This window comes from Babylonia areolata, chromosome 6 (assembly GCF_041734735.1).
Source record: "Babylonia areolata isolate BAREFJ2019XMU chromosome 6, ASM4173473v1, whole genome shotgun sequence".
In the NCBI taxonomy this organism is placed as follows: Eukaryota; Metazoa; Mollusca; class Gastropoda; order Neogastropoda; family Buccinidae; genus Babylonia; species Babylonia areolata.
This window is the reverse complement of record NC_134881.1, coordinates 30396389-30410198: the sequence shown is the minus strand read 5'-3', so window position 1 is coordinate 30410198 and position 13810 is coordinate 30396389. Positions and strand designations below refer to the sequence as shown.

Here is a 13810-nt window from a genome sequence, read left to right as displayed (position 1 = left end):
GTGATCAGTAAAAATAATGCATAATGAACTTTTGGTTTCGCGTGAACTAGGCATGAGAAAATGAGTTGGCATATGTTAAACATGTGTACGATGATATGCTTACAAAATAAACTAGCTAACATAGATTGACTTATCAGATTGATATTACATCTGGGTTTAGGACTTGTTTGGGATAATCAATCCACATTAGATATTCAGTCTCAGTCATGTTATCACGAATGAATTAGGATACAGATTGTCCTATTTGGAAGAGAATCAAATCCGAAAATAAATCAAAAATACAATTTGGTATCATAAACAATACTGATCAATACAAAACCGAACCTTATACCATATTTACTAGAAGGGTATCTTTATTGTGATTATATAAAAAAAAAAACAACAACAACAAAAAACAAAACAAAACGATCTCCATGCAAGTTAAATATGTCCTGTCACACTCTTTCAATAGAAAAGGGAATAATTCATTTTCTTTTTATTATTTTTTATTGTCTTGGACGATAAATGTGGACATTTGATGCTGCTGCTGATGAAAATAATATTTATTTATATAGTGCCTACCTTCGGTCAGAGATCAAGTTCTAAGCGCTTTACAAACACGGAGTCATTAGCACAACAGGCTGCCTACCTGGGTAGAGCCGACTGACGGCTGCCATTTGGGCGCTCATCATTCGTTTCCTGTGTCATTCAATAAGGTTTCAGTCACGCACACATACACACTCATACAGACTGAGACATGTAACACTTGTACCTGTGTGTCTGCCGTAATGTAAGAGTGTGCAAGACTTTTATGTCTGTCTGTCTGTGTATATGATTCAGTCTAGCTTTATTTATCATTCAGTCTTGCAACGTTGGGGTTCAGGCAGGCAGCATGAAGCTAGTGACAATACAAGCATAATTCATTGTCATAACTCTGCGCATCACAAGCAGAGGGGAAGGTGGAGGGGGGCGGGAGAATGAGGAGGTGGGGGGACGGGGGCGGCGTAATCCCTCGTCCAGTAAGTACTTTAACCAATGGAAATTTGTGTGCGTACAGACAAGATCTCTTTGTGAAGTTACGTAAAGAAGTTAAGAATTTATAAAGATTAAAAAAAACAAAAAAACAAAAAACCAACCTATTTGACAGAGAGGGGCTTAAACACTCTCGAACACACACACACACACACAGACATGCACGCACGGCACACACTCGCACGCACGCACGGCACAGAATCACACGCGAACAAATTTTTTTCCCAATTAATGTTTTATTCATTCGTTAAATTTTTTTTTTATTATGTACAAAAAACTTAATATTGAGCAATACAGATTCAATATATCACAAAAAATTAATGCATAGATAAGAAAAATATCTGAAATAAGACACTGGACATATGATCATATAAGGATATAGGATGTACATGTTGCATAGCCTGCACCCTATCATTCGTTATCTGCACGAACTACAAAGGAAGACAAAAATAAGCGCAACAACGACAGTATGTGAAGGACAGACAGAGACAAAACAAACAAACAAACAAAAACAACCAGCCTACCACAGAAAAAAAATTACAAGGACAAAACTAATGACACTTAAAATCAACAAATAAGTGATGTCTTCTTATAGATGTCTATACTTCATTTATTTTTAAATTCATGACATGGCACACTCAAATAAATAGATGACATGGCACACTCAAAATGCAAGCTGGCACATCACCACAAGACAAAGCACGAAAAAGGCAGAGCTAATGTCAAAACACACACACACACACACAAGTTTCAAGTTTTAATTATCCTTTCACTCCTATTGGAGTATGGAGGATAACTGCAAAATAGTCTTTTCGTGCCCAGAACAAACATTTCCAAATACACAACAATGTCACATAAAAGTTGAGAAAACACAAATGTCTTTTAACTCCAAAAGCATAACTAGGCAACATTTGCAAATCTAATCATCTTACTTACAGCTAAAATGACTTTTTTTTTGCCTCCTTTGAGCATATTACAAAAATTAAAAACCGATTTTGGAGACAAATATCTTTTAAGGAACATATCTATTTCGTAACTGATCATAACTGGGACATTCCATTATAAAATGAATCTCATCACCAATCACAGACATGTTACAAACCTTACAAAACCGTAACTCTCGTGGTATGCCTTTGTGTCTCCCTGTTTCTATTTCCAGCTTATGATTACTACTTCGAGTCAGGTCAGGTCATTAGATCTGCTACTGGTAACCTGTAATCCAGTACAACCCGTTCAGGGTCGGGTTGCCGACGACTAAACCGGCACTCCCACCGCTCCCTTCCGGGACTGGTGAGGCGGGTGGCTAGACACCCTTATGGAGATCCATAAAAGATCCATAAAAGGGCGTCGGCTCAGGAGAGCCACCGACGGCCATCTAGCTCCACCGTGCTGTGTGCATGCCACACGCAGTTGGCCCCCGGGGTGTGTCTACCCATGTATGCGAAGTCTGGATCCGGCAGAATCTGCGGAAGAAACCTATCGGTTCAACGGAGAGGAAGGCGGTTACAGCAACGCACTGTGGAGTGCAGAGAGCAAGATGAGACACCGAAAGGATATCTTGGTCATCCACTGCATCCGTGCTCATCCTCCAGTCGTCTCGACTTAGTCTTGCCACTGGAAATTGGTGGACCCGGACGAGAGAGTGAGGTCGACGTTGCGCAACTCCTCTTCACTTTAAACAAACTCATCGCGCAAGTCATCAGTCATCCTAAATGACCTTTCATCCTTCATCATTTCATCACCCCCAAGTCCTGTGGTGACAGGCGAGCGACGAAACGACAGGTGTGGGTACACTGGCAGTCGCAGCCGCAGACCTGCACGCAGGCGACTCAGGCCATAGGGTCGTTCTTCGTCGACAGGAGCAGCGATGGAGCTCGGCAGCCGTCTGAGCGTCTGAGCAGCCCTCTTTAGGAATGCACTGCTCACCTCCCTGGCATGAGGAAGGGGCTAGAAAAGGTGCCCTAAAAATTGCCTGCTCCATATCACCCTGGCCAGCATACCGCGGCTGGCGGGGACCCTACATCAGCGGTCGAAACAAAGAGAAAGAAAAGAAAAAAAACAAGGATCGTTCCTCTCACCATTGGTGCTTGGAACATAAGGACTCTCCTGGACAGAGATAACGCGGACAGACCCCAAAGGAGAACGGCACTATTTGCATCCGAACTCGCCAGATACAACATCGACATTGCAGCCTTGAGTGAGACTCGGCTTGCAGGCGAAGGCGAGCTCTGTGAACGGGGATCTGGTTACACCTTCTTCTGGAGTGGACGAGGAAGCGAAGAGCGACGTGAGGCTGGCGTTGGTTTTGCAGTAAAAACAGCACTTGTCAGCAAGCTAGCTGGAATCCCAAAGGGAGTCAACGATAGGCTTATGACCATGAAACTCCCACTGGCATCTGGCCAGAAGCACCTCACCATTGTCAGTGCCTACGCCCCGACCATGACCATCCCAGATGAAGTGAAGGCGAAGTTTTACGAGGACCTTCACTCTGTCATTGCTGCCATCCCTAAAGCAGACAAGCTCATCATTCTTGGGGACTTCAATGCTAGAGTTGGCTCTGACTACATCTCCTGGGATGGAGTGATTGGAAAGCACGGTGTGGGCCACTGCAACCCAAATGGATTGCTTTTGCTTCAGACCTGTGCAGAGCACGAACTGCTGATAACCAACACAGTTTTCTGCCTCCCTACCCGTAACAGGACGTCATGGATGCACCCTCGCTCAAAGCATTGGCATCTCATCGATTATGTCATCGTCAGGAAAAGGGATAGGCAAGATGTACGTGTAACAAAGACAATGTGCGGCGCCGAGTGTTGGACAGACCATCGCCTTGTAGTCTCGAAGCTGAATATTCGAATCCAGCCCAAGAGACGCCCCCAAGGCCAGAAGGCTCCAAAACGGCTCAACATCGCTAAGCTGAAAAACATCACCATCAAACAGTCCTTTGTGGAGCTGCTGGAAGATCGTCTGGAATCCGCCTCTCTGGACAACCAGAATGTGGAGTCTGACTGGAAGACCCTGAGGGAGCTGATCTATAGTACAGCTTCAGAGACCCTGGGACCCATGACCAGAAAGCACAAAGATTGGTTTGATGAAAACTGTGATGAAATCAAGCAGCTTCTGGATGAGAAACGCCGTCTGCATCAAGCTTACCTGAGCAACCCTAAGTCCACATCAAAAAAGGATGCATACAATGCCATCCGCAGGACTGTTCAGCAAAAGTTACGCCAGATGCAGGATAAGTGGCTGAGTGACAAAGCTGATGAGATCCAGGGATATGCTGACAGGCACGATATGAAGAGGTTCTATGATGCCTTAAAAGAAGTCTACGGCCCCACATCCTCAGGATCACCCCCCCTCCTCAGTGCAGATGGGAATACCTTGATCACCGAGAAGGAGAAAATTCTCGAACGATGGGCTGAGCACTTCAACAGTGTCTTAAATCGCCCTTCCTCCATAAATGATGAAGCCATAGACCGTCTCCCACAAGTCCCCACCAACGAAGCACTGGACGATCCGCCAACACTTCTTGAGACCCAGAAAGCAATCCGTCTGCTATCCAGTGGCAAAGCACCTGGCTCAGACTCCATACCAGCAGAGGTCTACAAGGATGGAGGCACTGTGCTGACTGAGAAGCTTCATCAGCTGTACTCACTCATGTGGAAAGAAGAGACGATCCCCCAGGATTTCAAAGATGCATCTATCATTCACTTGTACAAGCGAAAGGGGAACCGGCAAGCCTGTGATAACCATCGGGGCATTTCCTTGCTCTCCATCGCAGGCAAGATACTTGCCAGGATCCTACTAAACCGCCTCACAGCACACCTTGACCAAGGTCATTTGCCTGAGAGCCAATGTGGATTCCGGAAAGAGCGCGGAACCACCGACATGGTGTTTGCTGCAAGGCAGCTGCAAGAGAAATGTCAGGAGCAAAATGCTGATCTGTTCTCCACCTATGTCGACCTCACTAAGGCCTTCGACACCGTGAGTAGAGAGGGACTGTGGAAGATCATGGCCAAGTACGGATGCCCTCGGAAATTTATTTCCTTGGTCAGCCAATTCCATGAAGGCATGCAGGCTCGAGTCCAGGACAATGGCGAAACATCTGCTCCTTTTGCTGTCACAAATGGTGTCAAGCAAGGCTGCGTCCTGGCTCCAACGCTGTTCAGCCTCATGTTCTCTGCAATGCTTACTGATGCCTTCAGAGATGGCAATGTTGGAATCGGCCTAAAGTACCGAACAGATGGCAAGCTGTTTAACCTCAGAAGGCTTCAAGCAAAAACGAAGGTCATGACAGACATCATCAGAGACTTTTTGTTTGCTGATGATTGTGCCCTCAACGCTGGATCTGAAGCTGACATGCAACTCAGCGTTGACAAGTTTGCCACTGCCAGCAGGAACTTCGGCCTTACCATCAGCACGAGGAAAACTGAAGTTCTCCATCAGCCAGCCCCAGGGAAACCCTACGTTGAGCCCAACATCACAGTCAACGGTCAGAGACTCAATGCGGTGGAGCGGTTCACATACCTTGGCAGCACACTGTCACGAAATGCGACCATCGACGATGAAGTGAACGTCAGGATTGCAAGAGCAAGTGCAACTTTTGGTAGACTCAATGCAAATGTCTGGAACAGAAGAGGCATTAGTCTTGAGACCAAGCTAAAGGTCTACAGAGCAGTAGTTCTCCCCACACTACTGTACGCCTGCGAAACTTGGACAGTGTACCAACGACATGCCAAGAAGCTGAACCACTTCCACACAACATGCCTCAGGAAGCTACTGAACATCAAGTGGCAAGACAGGACCCCAGACACAGAGGTGCTCGCAAAAGCCACCCTTCCCAGCATCTTCACCATCCTGATGCAGTCCCAGCTTCGCTGGGCTGGACACGTGGCGCGCATGCCAGACCATCGGCTGCCCAAAAGGCTCTTCTATGGCGAGCTGCAACAAGGGAAGAGATCACACGGAGGTCAGAAGAAGTGCTTCAGAGATACTCTGAAAGTCTCTCTGAAAGCGTTTGATATCAACCCTGACTCCTGGGAGGAATCTGCAGTGGACCGTGACAAATGGCGCGCTGCTGTGCACAAAGGCGCCAAGTTGTGCGAGGCCAACAGGACTGCTGCAGCTGTTCAGAAGAGGCAGGCCAGAAAGTCACGGGCAAACAAGCTCCCTGACAATGATATGCCTGTCTTTGTCTGCCCCAACTGTCAGCGAACATTTCGTGCGCAGATTGGACTATTCAGCCATCTGCGCACTCACAGATAGATTCATGAGCATCCTTCCCCCCACCCCACCACCACCCTACCCCCATCCCCCATCTGGATGACAACGATGGTCATCATCGATCTCGATGGACACACCACTACTTCGAAATCTGAAGAAGCTGATAACATCATTATCAGGCATTTGACTTATATATTTTTCTCTACCAAATCCACTTTTGAAATTTCGATAAAACAAACATTTACTACTCGCTTCTAGAGCATGTCTCCATAGATTTTGAAAACTATCTCTCAAAGCAATGTTGACATTCTTGCAGAAAGATTCCCTCTCCAAGAAGAATTGACCATCCCAAACACAGTCATACCCTGCTTCTAATAAAATTTGTCTGATACAACTCATCGATTTTGAAGATTTCAGTTTCAGTAGCTCAAGGAGGCGTCACTGCGTTCGGACAAATCCATATACGCTACACTACATCTACCAAGCAGATGCCTGACCAGCAGCGTAACCCAAACGCTTAGTTAGGCCTTGGAAAAAAAAGGTGAATAAATAATAGATAAGCTTACATAAATAAATAAATAATAATTATTATAATATAAAAAAGGTAGTAGTAATGATAATAAAATAATAATAATAATAATAAATAAATAAATAAGACGACAATGATGATAAATAAGAAAATAAATGTAAAACATGAAGACACACATTCACACATACACCCACACATGCATAACAGATATACACCAAACATGCAGTTTCACAGATATGAAAGCACAGTCAAATACATATAAACGTACATGAGCTCCAACACACACACACACACACACACACACACACACATTACCCTGCACCTCCCCTACCCCCCTCCTCCACACACTCATTTCTAGTCTATGTATCACAGCTTCCACGGCACACACACACACACACACACACACACACAGATGAACACTTACTTGTACAAGCACACACACACACGCCCATATTTCCCACCCCCAACCCCACACACATATATACAAAGATATATATATATAGATATATATATATATACGTTCCAATATCCGGCTCCCACAGTGTAGGCTTGCATACACTCACATACCTCATCCTCTACCCCACCTCCCCCCGGCACCCCCACCTCCCCCTCACACACACACACACACACACACACGCACATGCACAGAACTCGCCTGACATAAGGAGTGGCATAAGGAGAATAAATACCATTTTGAAGAATAAATACCATTTCGGTACAAGTAATATCAAATATATTTTCCCAGAAAATCATTAAGCTATATATCACTAAGCTGGTCCAAAATCGAACTAATCTCATTTTCACTAACACACTAAGTGGATAAATACCAGTTTCTCCATAAACAATTTGGGTCATAGTATTTCTGTTGAGTTTGAACAAGCGTTTCAAAAATTTCAATTCTAATTTTTCAAGTATATCTACATTTTCATAACCCCATATTTCTGCACCATACAACAAAATAGGAACAATCATAGACTGGTACATGTCCAGAATGATATGTAAAGGTAAATCTTGATTTCTGGCTGACTGAAGTAAAGAAAACATAACTTTTTGGCCCTGTTCATAAATCATTTTTTTAGCTTTATAAAAAGTTCTACTAAATTCTACTAAATTCACACACACACACACACACACACACACACACGTCAAGTATAAACAGACACACAGTGTATATATATATATATATATATATATATATATATATATATATATATACACACACACAAATATATATACATATATATACATGCATATATATATATATATATATATATATATATATATATATATATATATATATATCTCAGATTAAGGTAATTAGGTTAAATATAGGATCTTTTTCTTTTAAGTAAGGGACTGAAAAACTATTTTGACATAACTTATTATTCTATAAAGTTCATGTATGGGAGCCATTTTATAACAAATTCATGATTTTGCATATTCAGTAGGTGTGCGTGTTTTTCAGTTTTGTATCTTATCTTCAATTCTTTCAAGAACGTTTGGATATTTGGTCTAAGTTTGTTTATTCTGCATCTGTATATAAATAATTTTGCAAGTAATAGGATAAGATCTAATACATCATCAGTTCTGCTGTTTTCTTCAGTTCCAGATAATATAAGCTTAATATTAAAGCTTAAGTCAGCATAGTTTTGACATTTTTCTATGATGATACTTTGTAATCTTTTCCAAAGTGAAAGTGAATACTGGCAACCATACAGGTAATGATTCACAGTGACCTTCTCCCTGCCACAGAAGTTACATTTGTCATCAGTTATTTACTAATACCAAATTTGTAAGAATTGTATTTGTCACTAAGATTCTATGACAAAATCTAATTTGAAACCATTTTAACTTCATATCTTGTAATTTGCATATCTTTTTCAACATTGCTTCCCATTCTAACTGTGTATTTAACTTTTCCTCCAATGTCATAAATGATTTAATGCTGGATACTTCTAACTTATTCATTATCATTTCGTAATACTGTTTAGATCCTTTATTTACACTCACTAGGTGTTATCGGAGATTAGAAAAGAGAGATAAACCACTCGCGGCAGGCCCCTTCTTACTGTCTATAACAGTGCTGAAGCCGTTTTGGGGCACACACGCAGTGCGGAAGGGTGGGGGTAAATCACCCTCTCCTTCCCCACCTGAAGGAAACTAGTCGGTTCTGATGGTTCAGCTGCAGTAAAGCGAAAGTTAAGTTAAGCCTGGAATTTCCCACGTGTAGTAAGATTCGCTGTATACAATGAAAACCGATTCATTTTTGCTTGGTTTTTAGCACGTTTGCATCTGCTTGAATGTAGATAATATAAAAAGAAAATAAAGCAGCTCCCCCCCCCCCCCCCTGCCCCCCCAGTGCAATGTTGCACATGAGAGAGACAGTTGTAAATTATTGAACTGCGTTTTCGTAACGCTACTTTTTCTTCACACTTTCTGGTTTACATCACCATTTCTTCAACAACAACAACAAAAAATATATATATATATCAAAATACAAAACACATATTCAGCTCTGTCTCTCTTCTAACATCTGTCTATACATACATACATACATGAATACATACATACATAATTTCATATAGATCTATCAGTATGTAAATCTAAATCTATCTATATGTACATAATCATATATATAATTCATATATATACGAACGCTTCATGTTGCCCGAGCAGACCGTTGTATTGTGCTCTTTCTCTCTCTCTAAGTCTCTGTCTCTCTCTCTCGGGAGTTTTACATGGCTGTTAAAAGCATCTACGATTCTGTACTTGTATGTGTTCGTGACAAAGGTATTTATTCAGACTTTTTTCAGTGTCCAAGAGGGGTTAAACAAGGTTGTATGCTAAGCTCACAGCTGTTTTCCTTTTTCGTCGGTGAATTGGCAGTGGAGTTATCAAAGAAGGGGAGACATGGAATACAAATGATACCTGGCGCAACAGATTTGCTCTTAATGCTATTTGCTGATGATGTTGTTCTCTTGTCTGACACACCCATAGGGTTACAAAATCAATTAAATGCCCTTAAGCAAGAAACAGACAGACTACAACAAACAGTGAATCTCGATAAGACCAATATTATAGTTTTCCGCAATGGAGGTCATCTTTCGACTCGTGAAAAATGGTACTGTGGTGATAGGGAAATAAAAGTAACCAATACATATAAATATTTAGGAATGTTATTCACAACAAAATTGAGTTTGACATCTGCGTGGGATGAAGCAAACAGAAAAGGGAAAAAAGGTGTAATCCAAATTATAAAATCACTCAGGAGACTGCGTTCGACTGACGCTTTCCCTTAGTTTGGGCGGGGCAAAGGCAGCTCATGAATAATGAATGCGTCTCGCGGCGCAGGCTGCCTGGCTTCAGCAATTTCTGCAAGTGGTTTATCTCTCTTTTCTAATCTCCGGTGTTATTTAGATTTTGTGTTAATTTGTGCCTCATTTCCTTCAATCTGAATATCATTCTTATTCACATAATATTTGATCGAGTGTATGCAACTTGTGTACCGAAAACTGAAGCTGGTGCCATCTCCCACTAGGAAGACCAGACAGCGGAGCCCATCCTCTTAAACTGACCCCTGTACAAACGGGCAAGACGAGAAGTGTGGCCTGTCCGCTCTCCACTCACGACCAAACTATATGGCACCAAGAGGAGCTGGACGTGAATAATCACATGCAGAGATCAGGTTGGGTTCAATAGACAATAGGTCATATGACCGGAAGAACATAAAATCAATAGGTCATTTTGAAAATCAATAGGTCAAATAGCAGAAGTCTACTTTCAGTTTTCCCGGAACTACACTCGGTTAATGCAAAAGTGGGAACGCCAATTCTTCTCGCCGAAGCTCGCGAAAGGCAGCGATAAAGATTCGTTTCGGATTTCGTTTCGTCACGGATCCGTATTTTAATAAAACCAGTTTATAGTCATTTCCTGTAGGAGCAGACGACAAAGCGATCGCGATCGTTAAAGAGAGAGAGAGAGAGAGATATGGTTACTTTGGTTGACCGACTGGTCATAAAAACAATAAGTCATGTGACCTGGCAACCTGAAAAACAATAGGTCATTTCAAAATTAAATGCGTCAATGACCGATGACGAACCTGATCCCTGCACATGTATCGACAACTGAAGCTGGTGCCATCCTCCACCTGTCCCCTGTGAGCAGGAAGACCAGGCAGCGGAACACACCCTCCAAACCTGTCCCCTGTACAAACGGGCAAGACAAGATGTGTGGCCTGTCGACACTCCACTCACGACCAAATTATATGGCACCGAGAGGAGCGGAAGCAAACAACGTCATCAATCGCCAGAACCGGACTGATGATACCGCTGTGAACGCCAAGAAGACGAAGAAGACTCATATATCAAATATTTACATCGTAAAATTTCGGAAAATGCATACACACGACCAAAACATATAAAGATATTCGACAAAATTTCCGAGAAATATTACGGAGAAAGTTTTTTTGTTTTTAAATTAAAAACAAAAAAACAAAAAAGAACTGACAAATTATTCTCCCGGAACCCCTTTCCCACAACTAATATAATCACGAACACATTCTTACCACAGGCCTAACGCTCTCTCATTCAGTTCATTCATAACCTACTTCAAAAATTCAACATCACTTTAGATCTAGACATTACAATAAAAGACCAAAAAGTTGAACCGTTTACTCCTCATCCCAACTTCCGACTCTCCTGTCCGACCAATCAGAAGGGAGCACACAAAAATCGTGCATTTCGCTCCCTGACAACATAATGAGGACACTTCATGATAAAATGATGAAATTAATCTCCAGTCAACTGACAAATTACATTTTAGATAAATCTCAGTCGGCAGCGTGTGATCAATACAAATCACACACACACGCATGTAGGCACGCATACTCACATAGACCCCCTCCGCCCCCCCCCCCCCCTGCCCCCCCCCCCACCCCACACACACACACACACACGCAAAGAGGGTGTATTCCATGCAGTGTCTGTCTGTGATGTTCTGAGACACTGGCTTCCTTTCCCCGCGGACTGATCAGAATCACGGCAGCTGGTTCTGCCGCTGGCCACACCAAGGACAAGCCCTGACGCCTGTTGTCAGAAGACAGGTCCAACAAAGCCGGTGACCACACTGGTTCACCTGCGCCACGTAGGGCACCGCCTGACATTGCTGGCACAGCATCAGGTGCCGCTGACTCGGACGAAGGTTAGGTCTAAGTTCGCGCAACCTCTCTGCAACAGGGAAATAAAGTATTGTTGCTATTATTATTATCATCATCATCATCATCATCATCATTATTAACATTATTGTTATTGTTATCATTATTATTATCAATATTATTTATTTATCTATTCATTTATTCATTATTTTTCAAACCTCTCTCTGCAACAAGAAAAAAGTGTTATTATTATTATTATTATTATTATTATTGTTGTTGTTGTTGTAACATTATTGTTATTATCATTATTACTATCATTACTATCATTATTACTATTACTTTTATCATCATAACAAGAGGATCGGGAAGGCAGCCACAACGCTAGCCCGCCTCACACAATGAGTGTGGACAAATCCCAAGCTGACCACGAAGACAAAGATGGCCGTATACAACGCCTGCGTACTCAGCACCTTGCTGTATGGAAGTGAGACGTGGACCACACATGCTCGTCAGGAGAAAAGGCTCAATACATTCCACCTGAAAAGCCTATGGCGCATACTCGGCATCTCCTGGCAAGACAAGGTGACAAACTGAACGCCGAAGTCCTGACTCACGCTGGCCTCCCGACCATGTATACCATGCTGAGACAGCGTCGGCTGCGCTGGCTGGGCCACGTTCGCCGCATGGAAACGGTCGCATCCCAAAAGACATCCTTTATGGAGAACTCGCCACGGGGCAGAGAAGCATCGGCCGCCCACAGCTGAGATACAAAGACGTTTGCAAACGTGACGTGAAGGCGCTTGAGATCAACATTGAGTCCTGGGAGGACCTTGCAGATGACCGCAACAGCTGGAGAAGCACTCTCAAGAATCAGCTACGGATTTGTGAGGACAAACTGTCAGCTACTGCAGCAGAAAAGCGAGCTCGCAGAAAAGGGACGGCAGCCAACAGACCAGCACAGCTTACACATGTGACCGCTGCGACAGAGACTGTCTCTCTCGCATCGGTTTCTACAGTCACAGGCGACGCTGCTTGGTCCAAGCAGACAGCCCAGTTAGATATTAGGTCGGATATACTCTATCTATGGTCAGCCATGACTGAAGGAGGCCTGCTATACTACTATTCTTATTAATATTATTATTATCATCATTGTCATTGTCATTATTATTATTATAAATTCGTTTATTTATCTATCTATTTATTCATTCATTTATTATTTTTCAACCTCTCTGCAACAGGAAAAAAAGTGTTATTATTATCAACATCATTATTATTGATATTATTGTTGTTGTTATCATTATTGATATTATTTATTTGTCGATCTTACATCTATTCATTTATTCGTTATTTTTCAACCTCTCTGCAACACTGAGGAAAAAAAGTGTTTTATTATTATTATCATTATTACTATCATCATTATTATCAATACTATTATTATTGTTATTAACATTATTGTCATTAGTATTGATATTATTTTATTGTTAACATCATTATTATTATCGTTTATTTATCTATTTATTTATTCATTAATTATTCATTAGTTTTCAACTTCTCTGCAACAGGCAAAACAAGTTTTATTGTTATGATGATGGTTATTATAATTATTATTATTAATCTTTCTATTCATTCATTTCTTCTTCTTAAAAAAAAAAAAAAAAAATCATTTGCATGTTCACGTGGGTAAGCAAAGCATCATAGCCTATCGTGTTCGACTCAGTGACCATCAGAGGAGACAACTGTTGTCCTGACCGGAGAGCGTCTTGCCTAAGTTACGTCCCATTGATCTCGGCCAAGCGGGCTTCATGACACTCGGCGTTGGGATGCTCTCCCCAAAGGCCAACTAGCTCCCAAAGCTGCAGCACTGAGAGACAGTGCAATCTTGCCTCTTAGTCCGA

General features: G+C 42.2%; 1 protein-coding gene across 1 annotated transcript in view; it reads right to left on the bottom strand.

Moving 5' to 3' along the window:
* Positions 1-11764: 11764 nt before the first annotated feature.
* Positions 11765-13810, bottom strand: part of LOC143282919 (uncharacterized) — a 28743-nt gene continuing 26697 nt past the window's right edge. Inside the window, exon 4 of the mRNA XM_076588806.1 lies at positions 11765-11988. Coding sequence (XP_076444921.1) covers positions 11798-11988 — 191 coding nt within the window. The 3' untranslated portion in view covers positions 11765-11797. The remainder of the gene's footprint in view (positions 11989-13810) is intronic.